Source organism: Chrysemys picta, chromosome 4 (assembly GCF_011386835.1).
Source record: "Chrysemys picta bellii isolate R12L10 chromosome 4, ASM1138683v2, whole genome shotgun sequence".
Classification (NCBI taxonomy): Eukaryota; Metazoa; Chordata; order Testudines; family Emydidae; genus Chrysemys; species Chrysemys picta.
This window is the reverse complement of record NC_088794.1, coordinates 9,787,712-9,813,043: the sequence shown is the minus strand read 5'-3', so window position 1 is coordinate 9,813,043 and position 25,332 is coordinate 9,787,712. Positions and strand designations below refer to the sequence as shown.

General features: G+C 59.8%; 2 protein-coding genes across 5 annotated transcripts; one reads left to right on the top strand and one right to left on the bottom strand.

Annotated features, from left to right (window-relative positions):
- Positions 1-2,911: 2,911 nt before the first annotated feature.
- On the top strand, positions 2,912-8,056 carry NDUFV1 (NADH:ubiquinone oxidoreductase core subunit V1). The gene is made up of 10 exons (XM_005289447.2): positions 2,912-3,089; positions 3,815-3,897; positions 4,537-4,707; positions 5,117-5,300; positions 5,548-5,737; positions 5,951-6,163; positions 6,522-6,688; positions 6,783-6,864; positions 7,275-7,420; positions 7,661-8,056. The coding sequence occupies exons 1-10, from the start codon at positions 3,018-3,020 to the stop codon at positions 7,742-7,744; spliced, it is 1,392 nt and encodes a 463-aa protein (XP_005289504.2). The 5' UTR covers positions 2,912-3,017; the 3' UTR covers positions 7,745-8,056.
- A 903-nt stretch (positions 8,057-8,959) lies between these two features.
- NUDT8 (nudix hydrolase 8) lies at positions 8,960-20,852 on the bottom strand. 4 transcript variants are annotated; one of them, XM_005289446.4, is made up of 5 exons: positions 20,716-20,852; positions 15,832-16,100; positions 13,678-13,810; positions 12,584-12,661; positions 8,960-9,515 (listed from the first exon to the last, which is right to left on the bottom strand). In XM_005289446.4, the coding sequence occupies exons 2-5, from the start codon at positions 16,092-16,094 to the stop codon at positions 9,294-9,296; spliced, it is 696 nt and encodes a 231-aa protein (XP_005289503.2). In that variant the 5' UTR covers positions 16,095-16,100; positions 20,716-20,852; the 3' UTR covers positions 8,960-9,293. The 4 variants fall into 4 exon arrangements, with proteins under 4 accessions (XP_005289503.2, XP_023968920.2, XP_042716965.2 ...); XM_024113152.3 differs by having other exon boundaries at positions 20,585-20,724; XM_042861031.2 differs by lacking the exon at positions 20,716-20,852 and adding an exon at positions 17,431-17,831.
- Between the last annotated feature and the right edge of the window lie 4,480 nt (positions 20,853-25,332).

The window sequence follows — 25,332 nt, the reverse complement described above, 5'->3', positions numbered from 1 at the left end:
AGCCAAACTTCCTCCTGGGGCTCAAACCCCTCACCCCCAGCACCACCCCAGAGTTCACACCCCTACCTGGAGCCCACACCCCTTCCTGCACCCCGACCCCCTGCCCCAGCCCTCAGCCCGCTCCCACACACCAAACCCCCTGGCCCCAGCCTGCAGCCCCCTCCTGCAACCCAAACCCTTATCCCCACCCCAGAGCCTGTACCCCTAGCTGGAGCCCTCACCCCCTCCCAACCCGAAACCCCTGCCCCAGCCTGGAGCCCCCTCCCGCACCTTGAACCCCTCACGCCCAGTGGGAGCCCTCCCCCCCTCCCCAGGGGCGGCTCTATGTTTTTTGCCGCCTCAAGCATGGCAGTCAGGCGGCTTTCGGCAGCGCGCCTGCGGGTGGTCCGCGGTCACACAGATTAGGCGGCGTTTCTGCGGGTGATCTGCCGGTCCCACACCTCCGCCGTACCCGCCGCTGAATTGCCACCGAAGCCGTGGGACCGGCGGACCTCCCGCAGGCATGCCGCCAAAGGCGGCCTCACTGCTGCCCTCACGATGACCGGCACGCCGCCCCCCGCGGCCTGCCGCCCCAGGCACGCGCTTGCTGTGCTGGTGCCTGGAGCCGCCCCTGCCCCTCCTGCACCCCAACCCCCTGCCCCAGCCCAGTGAGGGTGGGGGACAGTGAGCGACAGAGGGAGGGGGGCTGGAGTGAGTGGGGGCAGGGCTTCAGAGAAGGGGCAGGGGAATGGACAGGTCCTCGGGAAAGGGGCAGGGCAGGGCAAGGGTGTTCGGTTTTGTGCAATTAGAAACTTGGCAACCTCATAGGGGAGAGGGATTTAAGCTACGGGGTGGAGGGGGAAGGGTCAGTTCTGAGCCCAGGGCCTGGGCTCCTGGACAGGAGGGGGTGCTAGCCAGAGGGTCTTCACCCCAAGAGTTGGCTTAGGGACCCCCAGACTGAGACAGAGGCTTAAAACACCTGGAAACCCAGCAACTGGATCCCACCCCGCCCCCAGCAGTCTAGTGAGCAGCGGAGAGAGGGGGCTTGTGTGAGACTCGTGCTACCCCCTAAATCCTCTGCAGACTCCCGGTCTGTAAGTGTGGGCTGCAGGCCTTGCTCCTGCACGCTGACTTTGCATCTGGCCATGTTACAACGCATTTTGTTCGAATGCGCCTAGTTTACCAAGCGCTCCCGATGGCGCTGTCTGACTGCCCCGGCCGCCTCACTCTTTCCCACACCCCCAGTGGCGCCAGCCGCCCAGCTCCTCAGCAGAGGTTTAATATTTGCTGCCGGGTCGATGGAAACGTTAAATAGGGTCAGGCCTAGTGCCGATCCCTGCAGAAGCGCCTATTGGACGGCGATTCCCCATTGACCACTCCTTTGAGCGCCGTCCATTAGCCACTTCTTAGTCCATTTAACAGGGGGTTAGCACAGCCGGATAGTGCTAATTCGTTAATCTGGAGCTGAAGGACAGCAAGGCTCTGGACAAGAGCAGCAAAAGAGACGGGGAGGATTAGGGGGGATGGTAGGAGATTAGCGTGGCGGGGCTGGCGGAGGGAGATGGAAAGGGGATTAGCACAGCCTGGCCAGGAGGTGGGGAGGAGATGCTCCCAAAGCCCTGGATTGTTATCTGCCCCAGCACCAGGCTAGCCCCATACCTGCCAACGCCCACCCCGGTCCCCCTCACCATGCAGAGACAGCCCATGAAACAGGAGTTGCAATTAGCACTCCCAGCCCCAGCCCACTTCACAGGGGCCATCCTGCTCCATCACCCAGCGCTCTCCAGCTGTGGCCAGTCAGTGCCGGATTAACACATAAACTAACTAAACTACAGATTGGGCCTACCAATACGAGGGGCCTCTGAAAAAGAAAATACTGACTCCATTTCAGATTTTATCAAACTTGGTGGATAAATAAAGGAGATATGGGAAAAAAGAAGATTCTCGCTAAACAGAGACATTTTCGTTCAAATATGACAAAAATATACCCATCTGGCTACACGCATACCCTTACCCTCACCCTTCGCTAATTGTTCATTATTGACAGGTGGGAGCCAGGGCTGAGAAAAGAACGATAATTGCACTGGTAAAATGACTATTTCTACAAATACATCTGCTATCAGTCTCTTAAGGCAGCGTTTTGTTGGCGAGCTGCTACTGGTAAAATTCTGACCGTGCCTCCATCCCTTATTTAAATAAATAAATAATCGCACTGCCGATAAATTCGGGGACAATGTGAGGTCGGCGATGGCAGTGTCGTGAAGCAATCCTGCCAAGCTCATACTCGTATGGGACTCGTCCTAGGAGTGACACCCTGCATAGTGTCCCCCTGGGCTGGTAATAGCCGGAAGGCCGCCATCTTTTGTTTACGGTCCAGCACACTCCGTTGTATAGTGCCTTCGCTCCTGTTTTTCTTCGTTTTCCTAAGTGTTTGTGTGTTCTTTCTTCTGGGCGGCAAAATACATAGCGCCGCCCCAGCCCGCAGGGCTCAGCAACGCGTCCGTACACGGACACGAGTGTCAATGGTGAAAAAGTGTGAGGTCCCTGGTGATTTTTCAAAAAATGGAAGAGGGACTGGCTGACCTAACCCCCCGCGCCTCCCATTGTCTGTCACTCCCGGCGCCACGTGGCGGTGCCCACCCTGGTCCCCGGGCTCTGGGCTCTCCCGCTCGCTGGCAAGACAGGGAGGCTCGGCTGAGACCAACCAACCCCAGCGCGCCGGGCTGCAGGGTGCAGAGCGCCCTGGCCAATCAGCGGCCAGAGAGGCGAGAGCACGCGGCCAGCGCGTGTCAGTGCTCAGGGCGCGGCTTCCTGGGCTCCCCCAGCCCCGCCCCCGGACTACGGCTCCCAGCAGGCTCCGCGCTGGGCCGCCTCTTTTCCGGGGACGTGACGCCGGGCCCGATGCGCCGGAAGTGGGTCCCGGCGACGTGACGTTATTTACGCGCGACGCCGACCCCTCTCCCCCCACAGCTGGGTGAAGGTGACGGGTGGAAGCGCGCGGCCCGGACAGACCCGATCCCCGGCCCCACCCGCCCGCCATGGCCGCGCGGCAGCTGCTGAGCCCCCGCGGGGCTGCCGCCCTGCGCCGCTTCTCCGCCGCCGCCGGCTCGGTGAGTGGGGGCGGGGCCTGGGGCCTTCCTCTCCCCGCCCCCCCAGGCGATGACTCTGGAGCCGAGTGACGCCGGCCCCGCCCCTGCACCCGCCAGTGCCCTGGAGCCCCCGCAGGGCAGGGGCCGGAGCTGGGCAGTTGCTTGACCCCAGCCCGAGACTGCCCCCCCCCCCCCAGCAGTGGCAGAGCCAGGAATAGAACCCAAGTCCCAGCCCATGCTCTAGCCACTAGGCAACACTGTCTCTCATTACAAAAAATCATAGCATATCAGGGTTGGAAGGGACCACAGGTCATCTAGTCACACCGCCTGCTCAAGGCAGGACCAATCCCCAGACAGATTTTTACCCCAGTTCCCTAAATGGGCCCCTTCAAGCATTGAACTCACAACCGTGGGTTTAGCAGGCCAATGCTCACACCACTGAGCTATCCCCCACTACATTGTCCCTCCTCTGCTACCGCTGGGTGCCATGGCAGCCCTGGGTAGGATTGGGGTAGGGTGATCAGACAGCAAGCGTGAAAAATCAGGATGGGGATGGGGGGGTAATAGGAGCCTATATAAGAAAAAGACCCCAAAATCGGGACTGTCCCTATAAAATTGGGACATCTGATCACCCTAGATTGGGGTAGTGCTGGGGGGTGGTCCCAGGTTAATGCCTGCCCATGAGGGAGCGGTGCTGCTTGCTGTGGGGCTGGTACCAACTCACCTTGGCAATGTGTCTTCTGCAGACAGCGCCTAAGAAAACCCAGTTTGGCTCTTTGAAGGACGAGGACCGGATCTTCACAAATCTCTACGGACGCCATGACTGGAGGTGAGATCCAAGCTGCACAGCCTACAATATGACTCCTCGCTCCTGGACCATTGGATGCTGCCCTGTACTTCTACTCTGGTTGCAGCTGGAGTGTGGACCAGTGGGCACTAGCAGCCTGGGGATGGGTTGGGGAGATCCCATGTTCCAGTCCCCCCCTGCTACTCCCAGCCCTAGGGCTGGATGGGTGCTGGCACCTTCTAGAGAGGAAAAGCCCCATGTCCCATTCCTTGCCTTCCCAAGGAAGGGAGCTGTATCAGAGGCAGTGTCCCCCAAAGATGAAAGGGCCCCATGTCCCATTCTCCACCCAGCTGAGCCTGCTGGACCCCCTCCTCCTGCCTGGGGCTGGATTGGAGCTGGCACCTCCTACAGGTGAAAAACCCTGCACATTCCCCACCCCTCTGAACCAACCAATTCCTCCGCCCTGGAGTCAGATTGGAGTCAGTGCCCCCTGGATGGGAGAGGTCCTGCATTCCATTCCCCAACCCTGAGTCTGCCAGTCCCCCTTCCCTGTCCTGGGGCTGTGTCAGAGCTGGTGCCCCAGGGAGGTAAAAGAGCCTGTATCTGTTAGGTTTGTGCTCTAGGCTTGGTACTGCTGATCCCCATAATGTAGCCAGCTGTTTTGCTTTCTCTCTTGTCCAGGCTGAAGGGGGCTATGAGCCGGGGTGACTGGTACAAAACCAAGGAGATCCTGCTGAAAGGGATCGACTGGATCTTGAACGAGATCAAGACCTCGGGCCTGCGAGGTCGGGGCGGGGCTGGCTTCCCCACAGGCCTCAAATGGAGCTTCATGAACAAGCCTTCAGACGGCAGGTGAGTGGGGCAGGGCTGCCACTGTTGGGCCCTCTACAGCATGGGGTGGACAATGGCTCAGGGCGGTACAGCTCCTTCTCCTAGTCTGAAACATCCCTGTGGGGCAGGGCTTGGGGGGTGGGCAGTGCTGGGGCCTGCATAGAACCCAGACATCCTGGCTGCAAGCCCCCAGCACTAACAAGCGTTCCCAGAATACCTCCACCCCAGGGGCAGTCCCATTGCAGGGCATGGGGCCGCTGAGCTGCAGCGTGCCTGGGTCCCATTGGCTCCCTGGGGTGGGGACAGCTGGCAGTGCTGGCCCAACGAGCCTTCTCTGCTGGCAGCAAGGTAGTGGAGCTGGGTCTGCTGTGGGATGGTAGCTCACGCGGGGAGGGCTGCTGTGGTCAGTCCGATGGGGTCTGTGTTCCAGGCCCAAGTACCTGGTGGTGAATGCGGATGAAGGGGAGCCAGGAACCTGTAAGGACCGCGAGATCATGCGCCATGACCCACACAAGCTGGTGGAGGGCTGCCTGGTGGCAGGGCGCTCCATGGGGGCCCGGGCTGCCTACATCTACATCCGTGGGGAGTTCTACAATGAAGCCTCCAACCTGCAGGTAAGCAGGAGCTAGAGGGGGAGCAGGTGCACTGATCCACAGAGCTTGGGGTGGGGGCAGCCACTGCCATTTGGACCCATTTCCCCATGTGGCACAGAGGGCAGGGCTGGGGTTGTGATGGCAGGAGCAGCTGCTCTGACCAGTCTCTCTGCAGGGCACAGAGGGCAAGGCAGGCCAGGGAGCCAGGCCAGGTGGGTGTGGAGCAGCAGGGCCGGGGGAGCAGCTGTGCTGACCTGTCTCCCTGCAGGTGGCGATTCGCGAGGCCTATGAGGCAGGTCTGCTGGGCAAAGACGCCTGCAGCTCAGGCTACGACTTCGACGTGTTTGTGGTGAGGGGCGCCGGGGCCTACATTTGTGGGGAGGAGACAGCGCTGATCGAATCCATTGAGGGCAAGCAGGGCAAGCCACGCCTCAAACCGCCCTTCCCGGCTGACATTGGTACGAACCACCGGGGAACTGTGCTGTTGTGGGGGAGATGGGGGGTGCCTTAGTGGGGGTTCGCTTGCCCTCTTTAGGGGACTGAGGGACTGTGGTGTTCTAGCTGGGTCCCCCTGCCCAGCTGCTTGTGGGGCAGGGGGTTCACACTGTTTTTGGGGGCACCAGGATAACCCAGCCTGCTCTGTGTCCACGTCACTGCCCTCTCCTTCCCAGGCGTGTTCGGCTGCCCCACTACCGTGGCCAATGTGGAGACGGTGGCTGTGGCGCCCACCATCTGCCGGCGCGGGGGAGCCTGGTTTGCCAGCTTTGGGCGTGAACGCAACTCGGGCACCAAGCTCTTCAACATCTCCGGGCACGTGAACACGCCCTGCACCGTGGAGGAGGAGATGTCGGTGCCGCTCAAGGAGCTGATTGAGAAGCATGCGGGTGAGATGCCAAACCCTGGCCCTCCCCTGACTGCTGGGTGAGCGACAGGGCTGGACTCCCCCCTCTTCCCGTCTTAGGCCACTTCGTCTCCGGGCTGCCCCACAGGTCTAGCTCCAGCTGTTGCGGCTGTGGGTGGCTCGCCCTACAAAAGTAAGGCTGGGGGGGACAGGTGCTGGCCTGCTAACCCTGCTTGTGGCCTGTGCAGAGGGGCTGATCCGTCGCTTCCACCCAGATCCTGGAGTAGCAGGTCGCACTAGGAGGAGGCTTGGGGGGAAGGGGACAGCACTGGGCATCATGGATCTGGTTTGCTGTGGGGAGGGGGAGCGCCTAGGCCTAACCCTGCCCCTTCTGTGCGCAGGAGGTGTGCGTGGGGGCTGGGACAACCTCTTGGCGGTGATCCCAGGAGGCTCCTCCACCCCCCTCATCCCCAAGTCGGTGTGTGAGACGGTGCCCATGGACTTTGACGGGCTGGTGCAGGCGCAGACTGGGCTCGGCACAGCTGCCGTCATCGTCATGGACAAATCGGTAAGGCCCCCGCCCCCTGTGGCACCCCCCTCTCCCCCCCCGCCAGCTGGCCTGGTTCCTGCAGCAGGGCACTCACCCTCTCCTCCTCCCCCAGACAGACATTGTCCGAGCCATCGCCCGCCTCATCGAGTTCTACAAGCACGAAAGCTGTGGGCAGTGCACCCCCTGCAGGGAGGGTGAGTGCTGGGAGCTGGGCTGCTGCTGATCTGGGTACGGCTGGGGGGAGATATGCCAGACTGCCCATTGGTGGGATCAGAGGTGGGGGATGAGGATGCTGGGCGGGCTGGGGTCACTGGGGGTGGTGGGGAGGATGCTGGGCGGGCTGGGGTCACTGGGGGTGGTGGGGAGGATGCCGGGCGGGCTGGCTGGGGTCACTGGGGGTAAGGTGGGGGAGGGAGGATATCCAACTAGCTGGGACCATGGGTGGGATTGGGGGTGAGGATGCTGGACTGGCTGGATCTGTGGTGTGGCGGGATGATGCCCAGCTGTCAGGGCCTGTGGGTGGGATCAGGGGAGGGCAGCTCTGTGGATGGAGCCTCACCCCCCGGCGTGCGGGCTGTGATTGGCTGTGGTGCCCACCCCCCAGGTGTGGATTGGATGAACAAGGTGATGTGGCGGTTCGTGCAAGGCAACGCGCAGGCAGCCGAGATTGACGCGCTCTGGGAGATCAGCAAGCAGATTGAGGGCCATACCATCTGCGCCCTGGGCGACGGGGCCGCCTGGCCTGTGCAGGTAGCGGGCGGCTGGGCACCAGGGCAGGGGGTGGCCTGGCAGAGGGAAGGGGTGTGTGGGTAGATGGTGGATGTGCTCATAAACTAGCCTGGCAGAAGGGCAGTTGGGGGGAAGAGGCTCCTGCAGATGCGGGGGTACATCTGGGGGGCTGCTCTGTGTGTGGTGAGGGGTGGGTGGCAGATGCAGGATGGGGGTGGGGCGCTACCTTGGCAGCCCTGCACACTCATTCCTTGCTTGCAGGGGCTGATCCGTCACTTCCGCCCAGAGCTGGAGCAGCGGATGCGGCGTCACGAGGAGACCCAGGCTCGGCAAGCGTCCGCGTGAGGGCTGGGTGCCCGGTGATGGAGGGGACCGGATCCCGCCTCTCTGTGCATGGTCAGCGCCTCTCCCCCATGACGACATGCGGGAGGGGCTGAGCACTTGACACGTTGGCTGGGATCCGCATGGGGGCAGCCCTTGGTGCCTCTGGGTGTTGATGGGTTTTTCTGGCATGTGCGGGGCGGGTGACTTACCTGTGTGTCTATTGGGGTTTCTCTTGCATGAGGGGGAGACCCCCCTGGCTGTGCTGTCTTCTCACCCTCCCCTGCTGGGTGAGCTCCCCAATAAACGTGCTGTGGTGGCAGCCGGTATCTCCTTCCTGTGCGAACGCGCATCTGTGTAACGCCAGGGCGCAGCTGGGCGCCGAGCCACAGGCTGCCGTCCCTCACACGGCCGCCCCTTCCCTGCCAGGAGAGCGGCAGGTTGGGTTCCCTTACAGCTGTGACAGTCTGGCTGTTCTTGGGGGTGATCTGGTACCAGTTGAGCTCTGCTTGGCTCTCATTTGAAAGCCCGACCTGACACTTCCCCCAAGCCTGAGCCAGTGCTGCTGCCACCTCCTTGTCTTGGGGGCTTCCTGCCCCCAGGCCCCCTGCCTGCGATCTGTCCCTGCGTGGGAGCTCAGTGTGGCAGCGGCCGTGTCCCCCTCCTGCCTGGGTGCACGGCGGCGAGGTGCTGTGACTCGTCGGCACGCTCACTCTGCAGCACACGCAGTGTGGCCGGCAACTGGCAAGAGACGGGCAGGTGGCTGCTGCTGTGCCAACCCCAAGGGCAGCAGGCGGCGGTCAGATCCGACCGGAGCCCACGGGGTTGGGCTGTTTTCTGACCTCACTTCACCCAAACCGGACCCTAGTGAACAGGTTGCAGTATGGGGGGAGGGCGGGGTGTGTGTGGTTGGGGAGTGGCACTGCATGTGGGGGGGTGGGGGGAGAAGAGCCGGGGGCAATGGGGGTGGGCAGGGCATCCACAGTGTCTGGTGGGGAGGTGAGGACTGGCCCCAGAGACCCTGGCTGGGGCCCACATGTGGTTGGCAGGGGGCCAGGCTGGGGCACCAGGGGTTCCCCCAGTCTCTGTTGCTGGCTCCAGCCCCCGTTGCTGGCAGGGGTGGGGTGAAGGGGGCTGTTCGTGAGTTCCTGTTAGTGTCTCCTGCAGGGCAGGAGCTGAGGCCCAGCAGGGGGCAGCACCTGGCCCTGGGTCCCCCAGCACTGAGAGGGCACGCTGAGCTCAGGGAGGCTTGTTTATGAGTAGACCCCACATGTAATACAGCAGCTGCCAGCATCACGGCTCACGCAGGTCTCGTCAGTATCCCCCCTCCAGACACCGTGTAACTGCCCCCAATTCCCTCCTGGAGTCACCCCCTCAGCTCTGTCCCATGCCTCTGGGAGGGGCACACCCAGCCTGCCCCCCTTGTTCTTTCTGCCCTTGAGATGGGGGGACACCTCGCCTAGCCTGCCCCGCTGGCTCTCTCTGCCTCCAGGGGGCCCTCACCCAGCCCTGCCAGCTGGCTCTGTCCATGCTGTGGGGCCAGGGCAGGCCATAGCGCAGGTGGGCTGAGGGCTCAGCGGGTGCTGGGTGGGCGTGTTCTCCGGCGGTAGGTGCTAGGCGCCAGCAGCTCCAGCGTGAGGTCCGTGATGATGGCCGTCAGCCCCCACACCCGGTAGCGGCCGTTGAGGAAGACGGGCAGCGTGTAGCTGTAGCGGCCCTGCTGGCAGAAGTGGGTGTAACCGTGGTTCTGGGCCTGCAGCAGATGAGACAGGGGGATGGTGAAAACATCCTCAACCTGGCGGCAAAGAGAGACAGAAAGGGCATGTTGGTGTTGCCCTGCCCGGCAGGGTCCCGTTACCCCTGTGCCTGGCCCTCAGCCCACGGGCTGGGCTGGGCTAGGAAAGCAGCACACCCGAGTGCCCTGCGCCCCCAGCACGCAGTACCCCCTACAGTAGAGTAGGGACTCAGGAGAGGAACAGCTGGGACCACGGCTGCTCCCTCCTTGACAAGCCTCCCTGGCCCCATGTCCACCTCCTCCCTCCCCCCTAGAGGAGTGTATTCTCGAGCACAGATACAGCTGCAGCAGGACAGCATCTGGCCGTTCCCCCTAGGAGCTGCCGTGTGCTAGCCTCCCCAGCGGTCCCACTCTTCCTCCAGGGCAGGCCATGCGGCCTCACTACCTCTGAGAGGGAGCCACTGGGCTCCATCCCATGAGCTCTGCCCAGCGCATCCCACTGAGCCAGACCCCCGCTCAGAGACTTTTACACCCTGCAGGGACTAATACACCCCAACCAGTGTTTGCAGCGACACCAGGCAGCCTTTTCCACACACAGCAGGGTTTATTAGTCACCTGGAACCAATCTGGGGAGTTTCTTGGGGCAGCAGAGAGAGATAAAGGTTAAGACACTGTCCATCTGGCCAAGCCGGTGCCATCAACTAGCCAAGCTGCATAGCCTCGATTTCAGGCTCTGTCTGTCCTGTCTCACGTGAGCACACTGTCTCTCTCAAACGCCCCCTCCTATCCCTTCCCGGCCTCTCTGGCCTTGGCTCTGCGTCCCTGCCGAGGTGGGGGAAACCTCCTTCCTCATGTCTCTTGGTTGCTACGTGTGCACGTTCTCGTCCCTAGGGCTTCCGATTGTCTTTTTTGGCTTAGGCATTGATATGGCTCAGTTCTAGCCCGTTCCTTGTTCATTACGCCCCACACCTCATGTCTCCTGTGCTGCCCCACATGCAAATTTAACTCTTCTTTCATAGGTTCCAAGGCCTGAAAGGCCTGTTGTCATCATCTCATGTGACCTCCCGTCTAACCCAGGCCAGGGAACTGCCCCCAAACAATCCCTGGAGCAGAGCTTTTAGCAAAACATCAGTCTTGATTTGAACATTGCCAGAGATGGAGACTCCACCATGACCCTTGGTAAATTGTTCCAATGGTTAATTACGCTCACGGTTAAACATTGACACCTTATTTCCAGTCTGAATTTGTCCAGCTTCAACTTCCAGCCACTGGATCCTGTTAGACCTTCTCTGCTAGACTGAAGAGCCCCTTATTAACTATTTGTTTCCCATGTATGTAGTTATGGACTGTGATTGAGTTGCCCCTTAAAATCTTCTCTTTAAGATAAATAGATCAAGCACCTTGAGTCTATCACTATAGGGCAGGTAATCATTTAGATCTTCCCTGAACCTTCTCCAACTTATCCAAATCTTACTTGAAGTGTGGGCTCCAGAACTGGACCCAGCCGTGGTCACACCAGTGGCAACTAAAGGGGTAAAATAACCTCCCTTGTCCTACTCAAGATTAGGCAGGATCACGTTAGCTCTTTTGGCCACAGCATCACCCTGGGAGCTCATGTTCAGCTAACTACCCACCCTGACTCCAAAATCTTTTCAGAGTCACTGCTTCGGAGGATACAGTCCCCCATCGTCTAAACACACCCTACTTTTTTTGGCCCTAGATGTATACATTTACCTGTAATTTAAACACAGATTCTTTGCTTGCGCCCAGTTTCCCAGATCGCTCGGTATCTGGGATCCTGTCCTCTTCATTATTTACCACTCCCTGATTTTTGTGTCATCTTCAAACTTTATCAATGATGATTCTGTTTTTTTCTTCCAGGTCACTGACAAAAATGTTAAATAGCGTAGGGCCAAGGACCAATTCCCATGGGACCTACTGGAAACACACCTTCTCAGTGCAATTTCCCATTTAACATTTTCCACCACTGGGTAGTACTGCAAAGTACGTGGCCGGGGAACTGAGGCACACATAGCATTCATAAACATATTACAAAAATTTCCCACAGTCACAGAAGATGAAGAGGCGACTTGCTCTGGTCTATAAGGATCTCCAAAGGACACAGGCAAAGTGAGGCCCCAGGGCTGGGGTCAGACTGAAAATGAGGCACAAATGGCTAATAGGGAGGGGAAATAATGCTTGGTACAAGGTGCCCAGGGCAGGGTGGATTCCCCATCATTCTTCAGTGAACTCTCAGGCCATGTCTACGCTAAGGGTGCTGCAGCTATGCTGCTGTAGCAGAGACACTTCCTACAAGGAGGGATTTTTCCATCGCTGCAGGAACTGCACCTCTGTGAGCAGCGGCTGCTAGGTCCTCTGAAGTCTTCTGTCGACCTAGCCCTGTCCGCTCCAGGGACTAGGCTGGTGCAGCTGTAGCGCTCGGGGCAGGAGGGGAACTCTTCACACCCCTGAGAGCTGTAGCTCACCCTAACATTTAAGTGTAGCCCAGCAGGCTTCAGGGTCTCTCTGCAGGAGATGGGCTCTCCCCCAGCCAGGACACCACTGCCCGAGTGCAGGGCCGGCGCAACCCATTAGGCGACCTAGGCGGTCGCCTAGGGCGCTACAATTTGGGGGGCGGCGACCGTGGCAGTATTTCAGCGGCGGGACCTTCCGCCGCCTAGGGCGGCAGAAAAGCTGGCGGCGCTCCTGCCCGAGTGGGTTGCTAGGTGGGGGGCTCCAGTTGCTGCAGGAGGGGAGCTGCTGGGCAGCAGAGGGGTCCCCAAGCAAGGGGCACTGGAATGGTCTTGGGTTGCTGGATTGGGGGTCTCTGGGCTGGGCAGGGCAGGAACTCAGCCAGGGTGATTGGGAAGCTCCTCTCTGGCCAGACCATGAGTCACTCCGCACAGGGGGAGCCTGAGGCAGGCAGCCAGGTCCACGGTGACACTGGCCCCAGCTGCCCATAGGCCAGGGGCTCTGCTGATCTCCCTCCCTGCAGGAGGCCAGCACGCTAACCAGGCTGGGGCGCTGCCCTCTAGCCAGGGATCCGAAGGATGGTGGGGGCCCTGCACGTGCTAAGGGCAGCTGCAAGCGGCACAGCCATGGCAGGGTGGGGTCTGCGTGGGGCTCACCTCCTGTGGGTTGGGGCTCAGACACACACACTCCAAGGGGCCCAGATGTGCCAGGACGGGAGCAACAGTCAGTCCCCTCTGGAAGGAAACCAGAGTGAGACCCCCCCACTGACACTGGCTTCCCTAGGAACCTCCCCCCCCCTCCGGGACCCACCTTTGTCTCACAGAGATACCCCCTGCCCACAGGACCCACCTCCACCTTCCAGCACCACCCCCCGGAATCCTCCCTAAGAGACCCCTCGGCCTCACAACACAGCCCCAACAGAACCCACCCCTACTTGGAGAGCCCCCCATGGACCCTCTGCTTCACAGCACTGGCCCCCACCCAGAATCTCCCCCCTCCTGGGAGAGCCCCCCATGGATCCTCTGCCTTGCAGTGCCACCCCCCTCCTCAGAGAGACCCCCCCATGGACCCTCCTCCTGACAGCACCACCCCCCTGAATTCTCCCCTCCTCAGATGACCCCCCATAGACCCTCTGCCTCACAATGCTGACCCCCCCCCAAATCTCCCCCTCCTCAGAGAGGGCCCCCTTCGATAGCCTCTCTGCCTCACCACCCCCATATCACGGGACTCACCCTGCCTCAGAGAGATCCCCCCCGTGGCCTTCCATCTCAGCATCTCCCCCTTCATCTCACAGTAGCCTCCCTCCTCTGAGACGCCCCTATGGCCCTCTACCTCACAGCGCCCCACCCCGTGACACACCCCACCTCAGAGACACTGCCAATGGGACATCCCCATCTTACAGTGCACCCCCCCATAGGACCCTTCCCTGTTGTGCAGTACACCCCCTCCCCAAAAGAACCCTCCTGCCTCATTGCACCTCCCCTCACATTACCACACCCAGTGGACCTCAGCCCCAAGGGGACCCCAACTCACATGGCTGCCCCCCATGGGACCCTGCTCCAGAGCAACACCCCACCCTTCATGCTGCTCCTCCCACATGATCCCACCCCAGAGAAACCCGCCCTGCCCCAAAGTGATCCCCCGCTCCCCTCACAGGACCCTGCCCCAGAGAGACACCTCCCCCCCCTTCCCTCACACTGCCCTGCCCCAGTGATTCCCTAACACTGCTAGGGGAGCGGAGTGGTGTTACCCCGGTGGGTAGGGGTTTCATGACCCCCCAGACGCTCTCAGCCCCCAAGTGCAGGCCCAGCTCTTCCTGCGTCTCCCTCAGCGCTGTGGCGATCACATCCTGGTCGGAGCTGTCGCACTTGCCGCCCGGGAAACTGCAGCAAGAAAACCAGAGTCTCCTTAGAGGGCAGGCAGGATCCATTGCCCCAGGCGCTGTGGCAGGCAGGAGGGGCCTCTTCCACCCTGGCACCGGACGCTCAGGGACTGGCGAAAGGGGCACAGACTTATCACAGCACTGCAGAGGAGAGCTTCCGTTAACTATTGAAACAACGGGGGGGTGGAGGGGCACCGGCAGAGCTGTGCGTGAGGAGAGCCCAGGGCTGGGATGGCAGGGGCTGCGGGTCGGGAGTGAGGGGCACTGGCAGGGCTGTGCGTGAGGAGAGCCCAGGGCTGGGATGGCAGGGGCTGCGGGTTGAGAGTGAGGGGCACTGGCAGGGCTGTGTGTGAGGAGAGCCCAGGGCTGGGATGGCAGGGGCTGCGGGTCGGGAGTGAGGGGCACTGGCAGGGCTGTGCGTGAGGAGAGTCCAGGGCCGGGATGGCAGGGGACTGTGAGGTGGGATTGAGTGGCATCGGTAGGGCTCGGGGGTGGGGAGCCCTGGGCTGAGATAATGGGGCTGTGGGTCAGGATTGAGGGGCACCGGCAGAGGTGTGTGGGGGTAGCTCTGGGCTGAGATAATAGGGGCATGTAGGTGGGATTCAGGGGCACCGGTAGGGTTGTAAAGGGGGGTGGGAGGGAGCCCAAGGCTGGGATTGAGGGGCACCAGCAGAGCTGTGGAGGGGTGGGGGTAGCCCAGGGCTGGCATAGCAGGGGCTGTGGGTCGGGATTGAGGGGCACCGGAGCTCTGGCGGGAGCCCAGGGCTCGGATAGCAGGGGTTGCAGGCTGGAATTGAGGGGCACCGGCAGAGCTGTGGGAGGGGTGGGGATAGCCCAGGGCTGGGATAGCAGCGGCTGTGGGTTGGGTCTGAGGGGCACTGGCAGAGCTCTAGGGGGAGCCCAGGGCTGGGATAGCAGCGGGTGTGGGTCGGGATTGAGGGGCACCGGCAGAGCTGTGGGAGGGGTGGGGATAGGCCAGGGCTGGGATGGCAGCGGCTGTGGGTCAGGTCTGAGGGGCATCGGCAGAGCTCTAGGGGGAGCCCAGGGCTGGGATGGCAGGGGCTGTGGGTCGGGTCTGAGGGGCATCGGCAGAGCTCTAGGGGAAGCCCAGGGCTGGGATGGCAGGGGCTGTGGGTCGGGATTGAGGGGCACTGGCAGAGCTCTAGGGGGAGCCCAGGGCTGGGATGGCAGGGGCTGTGGGTCGGGTCTGAGGGGCATCGGCAGAGCTCTAGGGGGAGCCCAGGGCTGGGATGGCAGGGGCTGTGGGTCGGGATTGAGGGGCACCGGCAGAGCTCTAGGGGAAGCCCAGAGCTGGGATGGCAGGGTCTGTGGGTCGGGATTGAGGGGCATCGGCAGAGCTCTAGGGGGAGCCCAGGGCTGGGATGGCAGGGTCTGTGGGTTGGGATTGAGGGGCACCGGCAGAGCTCTAGGGGGAGCCCAGGGCTGGGATGGCAGGGTCTGTGGGTTGGGATTGAGGGGCACCGGCAGAGCTCTAGGGGAAGCCCAGGGCTGGGATGGTAGGGGCTGTGGGTCGGGATTGAGGGGCACCGGCAGAGCTCTAGGGGGAGCCCAGGGCTGGGATGGCAGGGGCTGTGGGTTGGGTCTGAGGGGCACTGGCAGAGCTCTAGGGGGAGCCCAGGGCTGGGATGGCAGGGTCTGTGGGTCGGGATTGAGGGGCACCGGCAGAGCTCTAGGGGGAGCCCAGGGCTGGGATGGCAGGGGCTGTGGGTTGGGTCTGAGGGGCACTGGCAGAGCTCTAGGGGGAGCCCAGGGCTGGGATAGCAGGGTCTGTGGGTCGGGATTGAGGGGCACCGGCAGAGCTCTAGGGGGAGCCCAGGGCTGGGATGGTAGGGGCTGTGGGTCGGGATTGAGGGGCACCGGCAGAGCTCTGGGGGGAGCCCAGGGCTGGGATGGCAGGGGGTGCAGGCTGGAATTGAGGGGCACCGGCCGCTGTGCATGCAGTGGAGGTAGGGCTTGGGGAGCAGGGCAGCAGGGCACTCAGTGAGTCGAGGGCCGGGGTACCTGACATCTCCCTTGTGATGGCCCGTCAGCGTGCTGGAGCGCAGCGTGTACAGCAGCGCAGGGTACCCGCTCACAGAACACAGTGTCACCAGCACAGCCGCAGCCACCGCCTCCTGCCGGTAGCGTCTGGTGGAGGTCTCCAGCAGCCCTCGGCACCGCTGCTCGTTCTCCTGGGACAGGTACCCCCGGGGAGAGCCACCTGCCCGCGTGGCACCGAGCGTGGGGCGGGCGCCCAGGCGGAGATGGTGCAGGGCAGGGAACATCACACCCTGCAGAGAGAGCGAGAGGACAGCGCAACTGAGGCCAGCTGCCCTTCACCGAACCACGGCCACGTCAGCTCGCAGGGCAGAGCTCACTGGGTGGAGCAAGGGGGCTGGAGGCCAGAAGCTCCATCTCAGAGGCAGTGAGGCCGGGGGGCCTGCCCTGAAGGAAGAGTGGGACCCCTTGGAGGTCTGGTGCACTGAAGGGTTCCAAGCACTGTTTAAAAACTGGGGCCTAGCACCGATCCCGTGGGTCTGTGACAAATGAGTTCAAGTACTGGGGAGCCTAGAGAGGGTAGGTGGCTGGACAGTGGGTTCCAACACTCACAGGGAGGTGTCAGATAGCAGGTCGGTGCTCTGAGTGTGTGCCTAGGGACCCTGAGATTGGGGCAGTAGCTGGACTCTGTTCAGGCTCTGGGTGTTTGAAAGACCCCAGGGATCCCGAGCACAAAGTCTTGGATTCCCTTCACAGCAGCCCTAGCAGAACCCATCCACTACCATGCCTGCTCACCCATCCCCTCCACCACCATGCACCTCCTCCCACATCTCCCCATGCCTCCACTCACCCACTGCCATCCCACGCCCCATTGCTACAACCATCCACCACCATGATCCCCACCCATCCCACCACCACACTATGCCACCCTTATGAACACCCACCCCTCCTATCCCTCCACCCATTCATCCCCATGCACTCTCCCCCCTCTCGCCCCCAATCACTGCTATGTACGCTCACCCATCCTTTCCTCCACCCCCATGCACACCAGGGATAGCATGGTATTTATCAGAGGTGTTTTCTTTAAACCAGGTAAAATCATGGTTTTTACCTCCCTGGGAAAAACTAGTTAGTCCCACTTTAAGGCATTTTAAACACTGTTTCAGTAATGCACACCACTTTATACTTGGTTTTAGTTACATATTCAAATTGTGGTTCCATAAGGCAGTAGATTCAGTGATTAATTTAGGGTTGTACAAATAAAAAGTAAAACTGCACTGGGCACAATACGAATAGATGTAATTAGGAACGTCGGAATGCCTGTGTCCAATTTGGTTTGGTATTTTCCTCAAGGAAATCATACAGGTCATGACTCATTTCGGTTTTCAATATTATACAAATAATCAAAACCACTTGAGGAGATGAAAGCGACAGTAATGCAGAGGTGAAGGCTTGACGCATTACGCAATCAGAAGCATGCAGAGTTGCAGGCTACCAGTCTGGGCCCATTTGGCCATGCAGCATTCTGCAGCAGAAGAGCAACTTTGATGCAGCGGATAGACCGAGCCTATTCCTCAGTTATGAATGGATGTATCCAAAGTTTAAAATTAATTCTATGCTTACTGCACTTGCTGGGCACTGATGCAATTGCACCACCCGTTCTATGACGTTAGATGGACTATCAGCAGCCTTCAGATTTTTCCATCCTTTTTCTTCATAGTGGATGAAAACGTAGATTTTTGAATCCAGAGATTCTTCTGCTTTAAATGAAAGTAAATATGGCACAACGTCCGGATTTTTGCCGAGCACCCACTGCCTTGCAATTCTTGTTTCAGCTGACGATTTCTTTCCTGCATATTTTGGATGAAGGAGGCTGATCAACATGTGTACAGGAGTAATTGACTCATGACCTCTCTTTTGTACTTTTGCTTTATGTGGTGCAAGGTCTTCATTTATCTGCAGATCCAACCATATTTCCCCTGTAACAGCAACTGTTGATGTGTGTCCCTTTGGAGTGAGTCAAGTGCCACAGCAACTGGTTTCAACTGAGCGATCAAGTTCTTTGCTTCTTGGTAAATTCCTTGAGTATTAATTATACTGATTGCTCTATCTTCAAATTCTGCCTCATGATTTCTCAAAATCCTAGAATCACAGAATATCAGGGTTGGAAGGGACCTCAGGAGGTCATCTAGTGCAAGACCATTCTCAAAGCAGGGCCAATCCCCAACTAAATCATCCTGAGATAATATGGCCGATTTTTAACATACATTTCCAGGCATGTTATCTGATTGTTCCATCGTGTCACTGGGGATTTGGCATTCTTTTAACCAAGCTCCAGGCCGGGCGCGATTACCAAAATACTTTTGTCAATCTACAACGTTTCATCAAAGTACTTGGTGTAGGTTCTTGTCCAAGTAGATTGAGTCAATATGATGCACATCCATACATAACCCAGTGCCGTCATCTTCTTCCAAATCACTCATCAGACTTTGCATCTTTTTCTTGTTTTCTGTCATGTAGCTCTTCACAATGCAACCGTACAGTTCATTTGCTAATGCCTTGGCTTCTCTTGCCAGTGTAGCATAGTACTGTCCAGTCTTCTCATTCCATCCAGTATCAACCACTGATGCACGAACCACAGTCTTCCCTATTTGCACACAGTTAGCAATCACTGGTTGTGCACATTACGCCAGCCATAACGTAACTGCTTTTCCATGTAATTTGTTGCATGCTTCCACCCCTCAAGCCATCAGTAACTGCATTTAACTGTTCACCTGCTACCTGCTTTTGACTGGGTCTTGGTAACCTGGCCATAGGCAGCTGATCATTGCTTGAAAAGTTGGATGCTCAACAACAGAAAAGGGAGTATTACAGCTATAAAAAAATTAGCAATTTTCCAGTCACTCTTTTGTTTCAGTTCTGGAGTTGTTTTTGTTACAAAACCATTTATGATTGAAAAAAACATAATAGTTCCTGCTCCTTGTCTTTGGCTGACCTGGATCCAGCTTCCTTCTGATGTACTTGGCAATGCAGCAATATCAGTACCTTCATCCTCAGAGTCTGAGTCTAACAATCACAGATGTTTAGCCAAAGTCAGTCCGTTCTGGGCGTCTCCTCCTTCTTTCCACTGCATTCAGCAAAAAGGTTCCCACCTGAGATCTCGGTTGGCCCACTCGCTTGTTCTTTGCAATTTCTGCAGCTCTGTCGCAATTCGCCACCTTCGCAAACTTTCTCACAATAGCCATGAATTGGGCCGAGGGGTTTCTCCAGCTTTTGCTCGTGCTGAAATATTTGGACTTGGAGTCACTGTGTGCACCAAGTCCAGGTGGAGCGGCCGCACTCCAGCCACCCTGGCCAAGGGACAGGGGCCCGGGCTGGGCAGCTCCCCACCAACAGGAGCCAACAGGCTTCTGCAGCTGGGAGTCCCGTGTTGGCTTTGCAGAAGGCACACAGGGAATTCCCCACACCCAGCAGGGTAGGGGCAGGCCCAGGCTCCGACCTTTCCCTTTCTGTTGGAGGGAGCCAAGGCAACAGTGTATACAGCCCATGCATGCCCCCCTGCACCCCCACCCCATGCATCCCCTCCCCCTGCACCCCCCTCATCTCTGTATCCCCCACTCCTGCAGCCCCGCACCCTCCACCCCATGCACCCCCTCATCTCTGTATCCCCCACCCCATGCACCCCCTCATCTCTGTATTCCCCACCCCTGCACCCCCACCCCATGCATCCCCTCCCCCTGCACCCCCCTCATCTCTGTATCCCCCACTCCTGCAGCCCCGCACCCTCCACCCCATGCACCCCCTCATCTCTGTATCCCCCACCCCATGCATCCCCTCCCCATGCACCCCCTCATCTCTGTATTCCCCACCCCTGCACCCCCACCCCATGCATCCCCTCCCCCTGCACCCCCCTCATCTCTGTATCCCCCACTCCTGCAGCCCCGCACCCTCCACCCCATGCACCCCCTCATCTCTGTATCCCCCACCCCATGCATCCCCTCCCCATGCACCCCCTCATCTCTGTATTCCCCACCCCTGCACCCCCACCCCATGCATCCCCTCCCCCTGCACCCCCCTCATCTCTGTATCCCCCACCCCTGCACCCTCCACCCCATGCACCCCCTCATCTCTGTATCCCCCACCCCTGCACCCCCACACCCTCCACCCCATGCACCCCCTCATCTCTGTATCCCCCACCCCTGCACCCCCACACCCTCCACCCCATCATCTCTGTATCCCCCACCCCTGCACCCCCACACCCTCCACCCCATGCACCCCCTCATCTCTGTATCCCCCACCCCTGCACCCCATGCATCCCCTCATCTCTGTATCCCCCACCCCTGCACCCCCACCCCATGCATCCCATCCCCCTGCACCCCCCTCATCTCTGTATCCCCCACCCCTGCACCCCCGCACCCTCCACCCCATGCACCCCCCTCATCTCTGTATCCCCCACCCCTGCACCCTCCACCCCATGCACCCCCTCATCTCTGTATCCCCCACCCCTGCACCCCCACACCCTCCACCCCATGCATCCCCTCATCTCTGTATCCCCCACCCCTGCACCCTCCACCCCATGCACCCCCTCATCTCTGTATCCCCCACCCCTGTACCCCCGCACCCTCCACCCCATGCACCCCCTCATCTCTGTATCCCCCACCCCTGCACCCCCACACCCTCCACCCCCTGCAACCCCCTCATCTCTGTATCCCCCACCCCTGCACCCCCACACCCTCCACCCCCTGCAACCCCCTCCATCTCTCTGCACCCTCCACACCTGCACCCCGGCCCCAACTCCCAGAGGCTCGCGCGGCAGCGTCTGGCCCCACGTGCTGTGGGGTGCCCCTGGCCGCGCACAGCCGGCACCAGGCCCCCGCCGCCCGCAGGTACCGCAGGGCCGAGGCTCACCAGGCAGCTCCTCGGACACCGCGGGGTCAAACCGCCCGCCTTGCCCTCAACAAAGATGGCTCCTGAACCAGCCTCTCCGCCCGCTAACGGACCGCCCTCGGCGACTTCCGCCCCGGAACAACATGGCGGCAGAAACCCCGCGGCCCTCCGCTAACAGCCAATCAGATCACGGGAGTGCGAGCTGCGGCGCGGACACGCCCCCTTGCTGGCCCCGCCCTCTTGGGGGTTGAGGTTGGCTTTGCGCTAGCTGCCTCCTGGCGGGCACGTGGGGCGGGAGCTTGGGCAGCGCTGGGGCAGAGGGTCTGGGGGCGAGCTTGGGGGCAGTGACCCAGCCCTGAAGCACCTGGCTATTTAGAGCCCCACCCCTTTCCAAAGACCCCTCCCCGTCCTCCTGCTGGCTTCTGGGAATCCCCCCCTCCCCTGCCGCCCCCAGTGCCCCCTCACCTCCCCCCCAGCCCTGCTGCTGGCCTCTGGGAATCCCCACCCCTCCCCCAGTGCCCCCTCACCTCCCCCCCCAGCCCTGCTGCTGGCTTCTGGGAATCCCCCCCCCAGTGCCCCCTCACCTCCCCCCCCAGCCCTGCTGCTGGCCTCTGGGAATCCCACCTCCTCCCCACCCCCGGTGCCCCCTCACGTCCCCCCCCCAGCCCTGCTGCTGGCCTCTGGGAATCCCACCCCTTCCCCACAAATCCCCCAGTGCCCCCTCATCTCCCCCCCCCAGCCCTGCTGCTGGCCTCTGGGAATCCCGCCTCTTCTCCACCCCCACCCCCGGCGCCCCCTCACGTCCCCCCCAGCCCTGCTGCTGGCCTCTGGGAATCCCACCCCCTCCCCATAACCCTCCTGTGCCCCCTCACCTCCCCCATAGCCCTGCTGCTGGCATCTGGGAATCCCACCTCCTCCCCACAAACCCCACTCCTGGGAGCACCCTCACCTTCCCCCCCCCCCCGCCCTGCTGGCCTCTGGGAATCCCACCCCCCAAACCCCACCTCTGGGAGCCCCTTCACCTCTCCCCAGCCCTGCTGCCAGCCTCTGGGAATCCCACCCCCACACTCCTCCCCACAAACCCAACCCCTGGGAACCCCCTCACCCCCCGGCCCCTGAAGCCTGCTGCCTGGCCTCTGGGAATCGCATCCTGGGAGCCCCCTGAGCCCCCCTCTGCCCGAGAACTGTTCTTGCAGGAGCCCCACCCTGCAGAAACCCCACCCGTTCCTGATCTGGCCCTGCAGCTCTCAAGCCCGTGCCACCCACGGCAAGGCCCAGCATGGAAACTGCGGCTGATCCCCCGCAGACAGGGCCTGCTCCCACTGACTCAGCACATGCTGCTGACTTCCCACAGACCCTCTGGGCATATGGCATCCTGCTCCTGCCAAATCTCTCCTCTGAGCAGCTGCTGCTGGGCTGAGCAGACCCCTGCCTTCTGGACTGGCTCCTGCTCCTTGTCCCTGCTTCCTCACCCCACCGCCAGTTACTGACCGGCTGGGACCCTTGGCGTGACTCCTGACTATGACCCTGACTCTACTCTGGGCTCCAGCTGCTAGGTCAGACTGCTGACATTATGGGCCCTGACACTCCCCCAGGAACCCTGCCCCTGGGAACCCTACCTGCTTCCCCTGAGAACTCCTGCCCCCCCCCCCCCCCGGGAATTGTGTCCCTGCCTCCCAGGAACCCTGCTGTGGCAGTTCTTGGGGTATCCATGAGTCTGAGTCATCCTGTTACCCCCCTCCCACCACCCAGTGAGAGGGAGTCTTGCCTGTGGTAGGTGGGTGTCAGCCCCCTAACACCACCAGCCTTTCAGGCACTCAAGCCCTCTCCTCTGGGCTATGCCACCTGCCCTTTCGGTGGAGAAGCACATGGTGATCGCTGTGTGGAAGCTGGCAACTCCAGACTGATATTGGTTGGTCACGAATCAGTTCAGCGTTGGGAAGTTGACCATTGGGGCTGCGGTAACACAAGTGTGCAGGGCCATTAATTGCATCTTGCTACGAAGGACTGTGACTCTTGGTAATGTGCTTGACATATTGGATGGCTTTGCAGAAGGTCTAGATAATACTTAGTCCTGCCATGAGTGCAGGGGACTGGACTAGATCAGCTCTTGAGTTCCCTTCCAGTCCTATGATTCTATGATTTTATGAAATGGGATTCCCTAACTATGACGGGGTGATAGATTGCACGCATGTTCAATTTTGTCCTACAGACCATCTTGCAATGGAGTACATCAATAGAAAGGAATACTTCTCTATGGTATTGCAGGCTCTTGTAGCTCACTATGGGCATTTCACTGACATCAACACAGGGTGGTTTGGGAAGGTGCATGATGCACACATCTTCAGGAACACTGGCCTGTACAAAAAGCTCCAAGCAGGGGCTTTCTTTCCAAAGCAGAAGAGTCCAGCGGGGAATATTGAAATACCTATAGTGATCCTGGGAGACCCTTGGTCCTGTGGCTCATGAAGCCTTACACGGGAAACCTGGACAGAAGCAAGGAGAGCTTCAACAATAAGTTGAGCAGATGCAGACTGACCATAGAATGTGCCTTTGGCAGATTAAAAGCGCGCTGGTGCTGCCTATATGACAGGTTAGACCTAAATTAAGAAAATATTCCTGTGGTCATAGCGGCCTGCTGCACACTCTATAATATTTGCCAAGTGGACCGGGGGATATAAACAGCAGCTAAAAGAGGTAAAATCTGAACAGCTAGATTCATTCGTGTCAGTTCAGGGAAGGGGCTACTGAGCTACAAGAACGGTCAGTTTATGCCTCATTGCATGTGGTGGCTCAGTGTATTATTGAAATCGCCTCTCCAGAGTAATCACATGCTCCAAGGTAAACACAACCCAGCATGGATTATTTTTTCAAGGTCATGGTGTGTGCGTGTGTGTAGGACAGGCACAGGATTTTTGAATATTTGTGTGTGTGTGATACTGGCTGTGTATCCCTGATTTGGGGGGGAAGTTGCCAAGTGCAGATCCCAGAGCAGTTTCAATTTCTCCCAAAAGGGCTCTGGAAAAGACATGCGAGACAAGCCACTGAAGAAACTGCCCAAAGGGGCAGAAGAGGGAATGTTTCTGAGTTTCCCTGCAAAACTCGATTTCTCACCACTCAGGCTCTGCGAGCCAGTTCGTGCCATCCTGAAACTTGTACGCTAGAACAGGGATAGCCAACCTATGGCTCTGGAGCCGCGGGTAGCCAACAAGTTAATATGTGGCTCCTCGTATAGTCACTGATTCCAGGGCTGGAGCTACAGATGCCAACTTTCCAATGTGCTAGACGGAGGATGCTCACTGCTCAACCCCTGGCTCTGCCACAGGCCCTGCCCCCACTCACCAGGGATAGCTCAGTGGTTTGAGCATCAGCCTGCTAAACCCAGGGTTGTGAGTTCAATCCTTGAGGGGGCCACTTAGGGATCTGGGGCAAAATCAGTACTTGGTCCTGCTAGTGAAGGCAGGGGGCTGGACTCGATGACCTTTCAAGGTCCCTTCCAGTTCTAGGAGATGGGATATCTCCATTAATTTAATTTATTCCCGCCCCCTCCCCTGAGCCTCCAGTGCCCTCACTCCTCACCCCCCTGAGCCTCCTGCATGCCACAAAACAGCTGATTGGGGGGAGGGAAGGGGAGGCACTGATCAGCGGGGCTGCTGGTGGGCGGGAGGTGCTGGGAATGGGGGGAGGGGAGCTGATATGGGGCTGCTGACATATTACTGTGGCTTTTTGGCAATGTACATTGGTAAATTCTGGCTCCTTCTCTGGCTCAGATTGGCCATCCCTGCTCTAAAAGCTTGAACCTGAAATCTACAACACGACCTGACTGACAGCTCCAGCATACTCCAGATCCTTCCTTTGTGTACTGCACCACTTATACCCTGCCTGACACAACCCGGCCCATGGGAGGGGCTCTCTATACATAAATGGCCCTTCCAGCTATGGCACTGCTTGATCCAAACAATCCCAGGTGCAGGTGAGTTCATAATCTAGTAGGTGTGCTGGTGCTGGGCCCATGATCAGGGGAAGACTTGGTAGCTGTACCCCAGAGTTGCTGAGATGTGGTGGTTCAGACACCCAGTTCCCCCCGCCCACTAGTCTTCCCGGGGCTTCTCCATGGCCCCATAGACTGTCAGCCCCTGCTCAGAGCCCCCCACTTCTCTGTGGTTTCTCCTGCTGCTGTGCTGCTCCTTCCCTTGGCTCACCCCCTTGGTGTGTGTGGGGCGGAGCTGTACCATGGGGAAGGCCTGTGCTTGCCCTGTTTCTTGACTCCCTGGCCAGGTTACTAAGGGCTATTGCCAGCCGGCATCAGTGACTCCTTACCCAGAATGCTGGGGTGTGTATCTGTGTCCTGAGTATGTGGGGTTCCTGAACCCACAAGGCTGCACCCTCCCCCTCTTGGGTGCAGGGAGCCACACCCTCCCCCAGGTGTAATGTAGCCATTTGCGCCAAACCCTTCTCTCTCCCTGCATCCTGATCTCCTGCTGCCCATCTCTCCCTCCACGTGCCCACAGCTCCAGCAGGCAATAAGAGTCTGTATCTGGCACTGTGCTGTGTTCTCTTTCCCATCCCGCTGCCTGGAGGATGGTGCAGAGGAACGACAGCTCGATCCTTGAGCTGCTCGGCGTGGAGGCCTGAGGG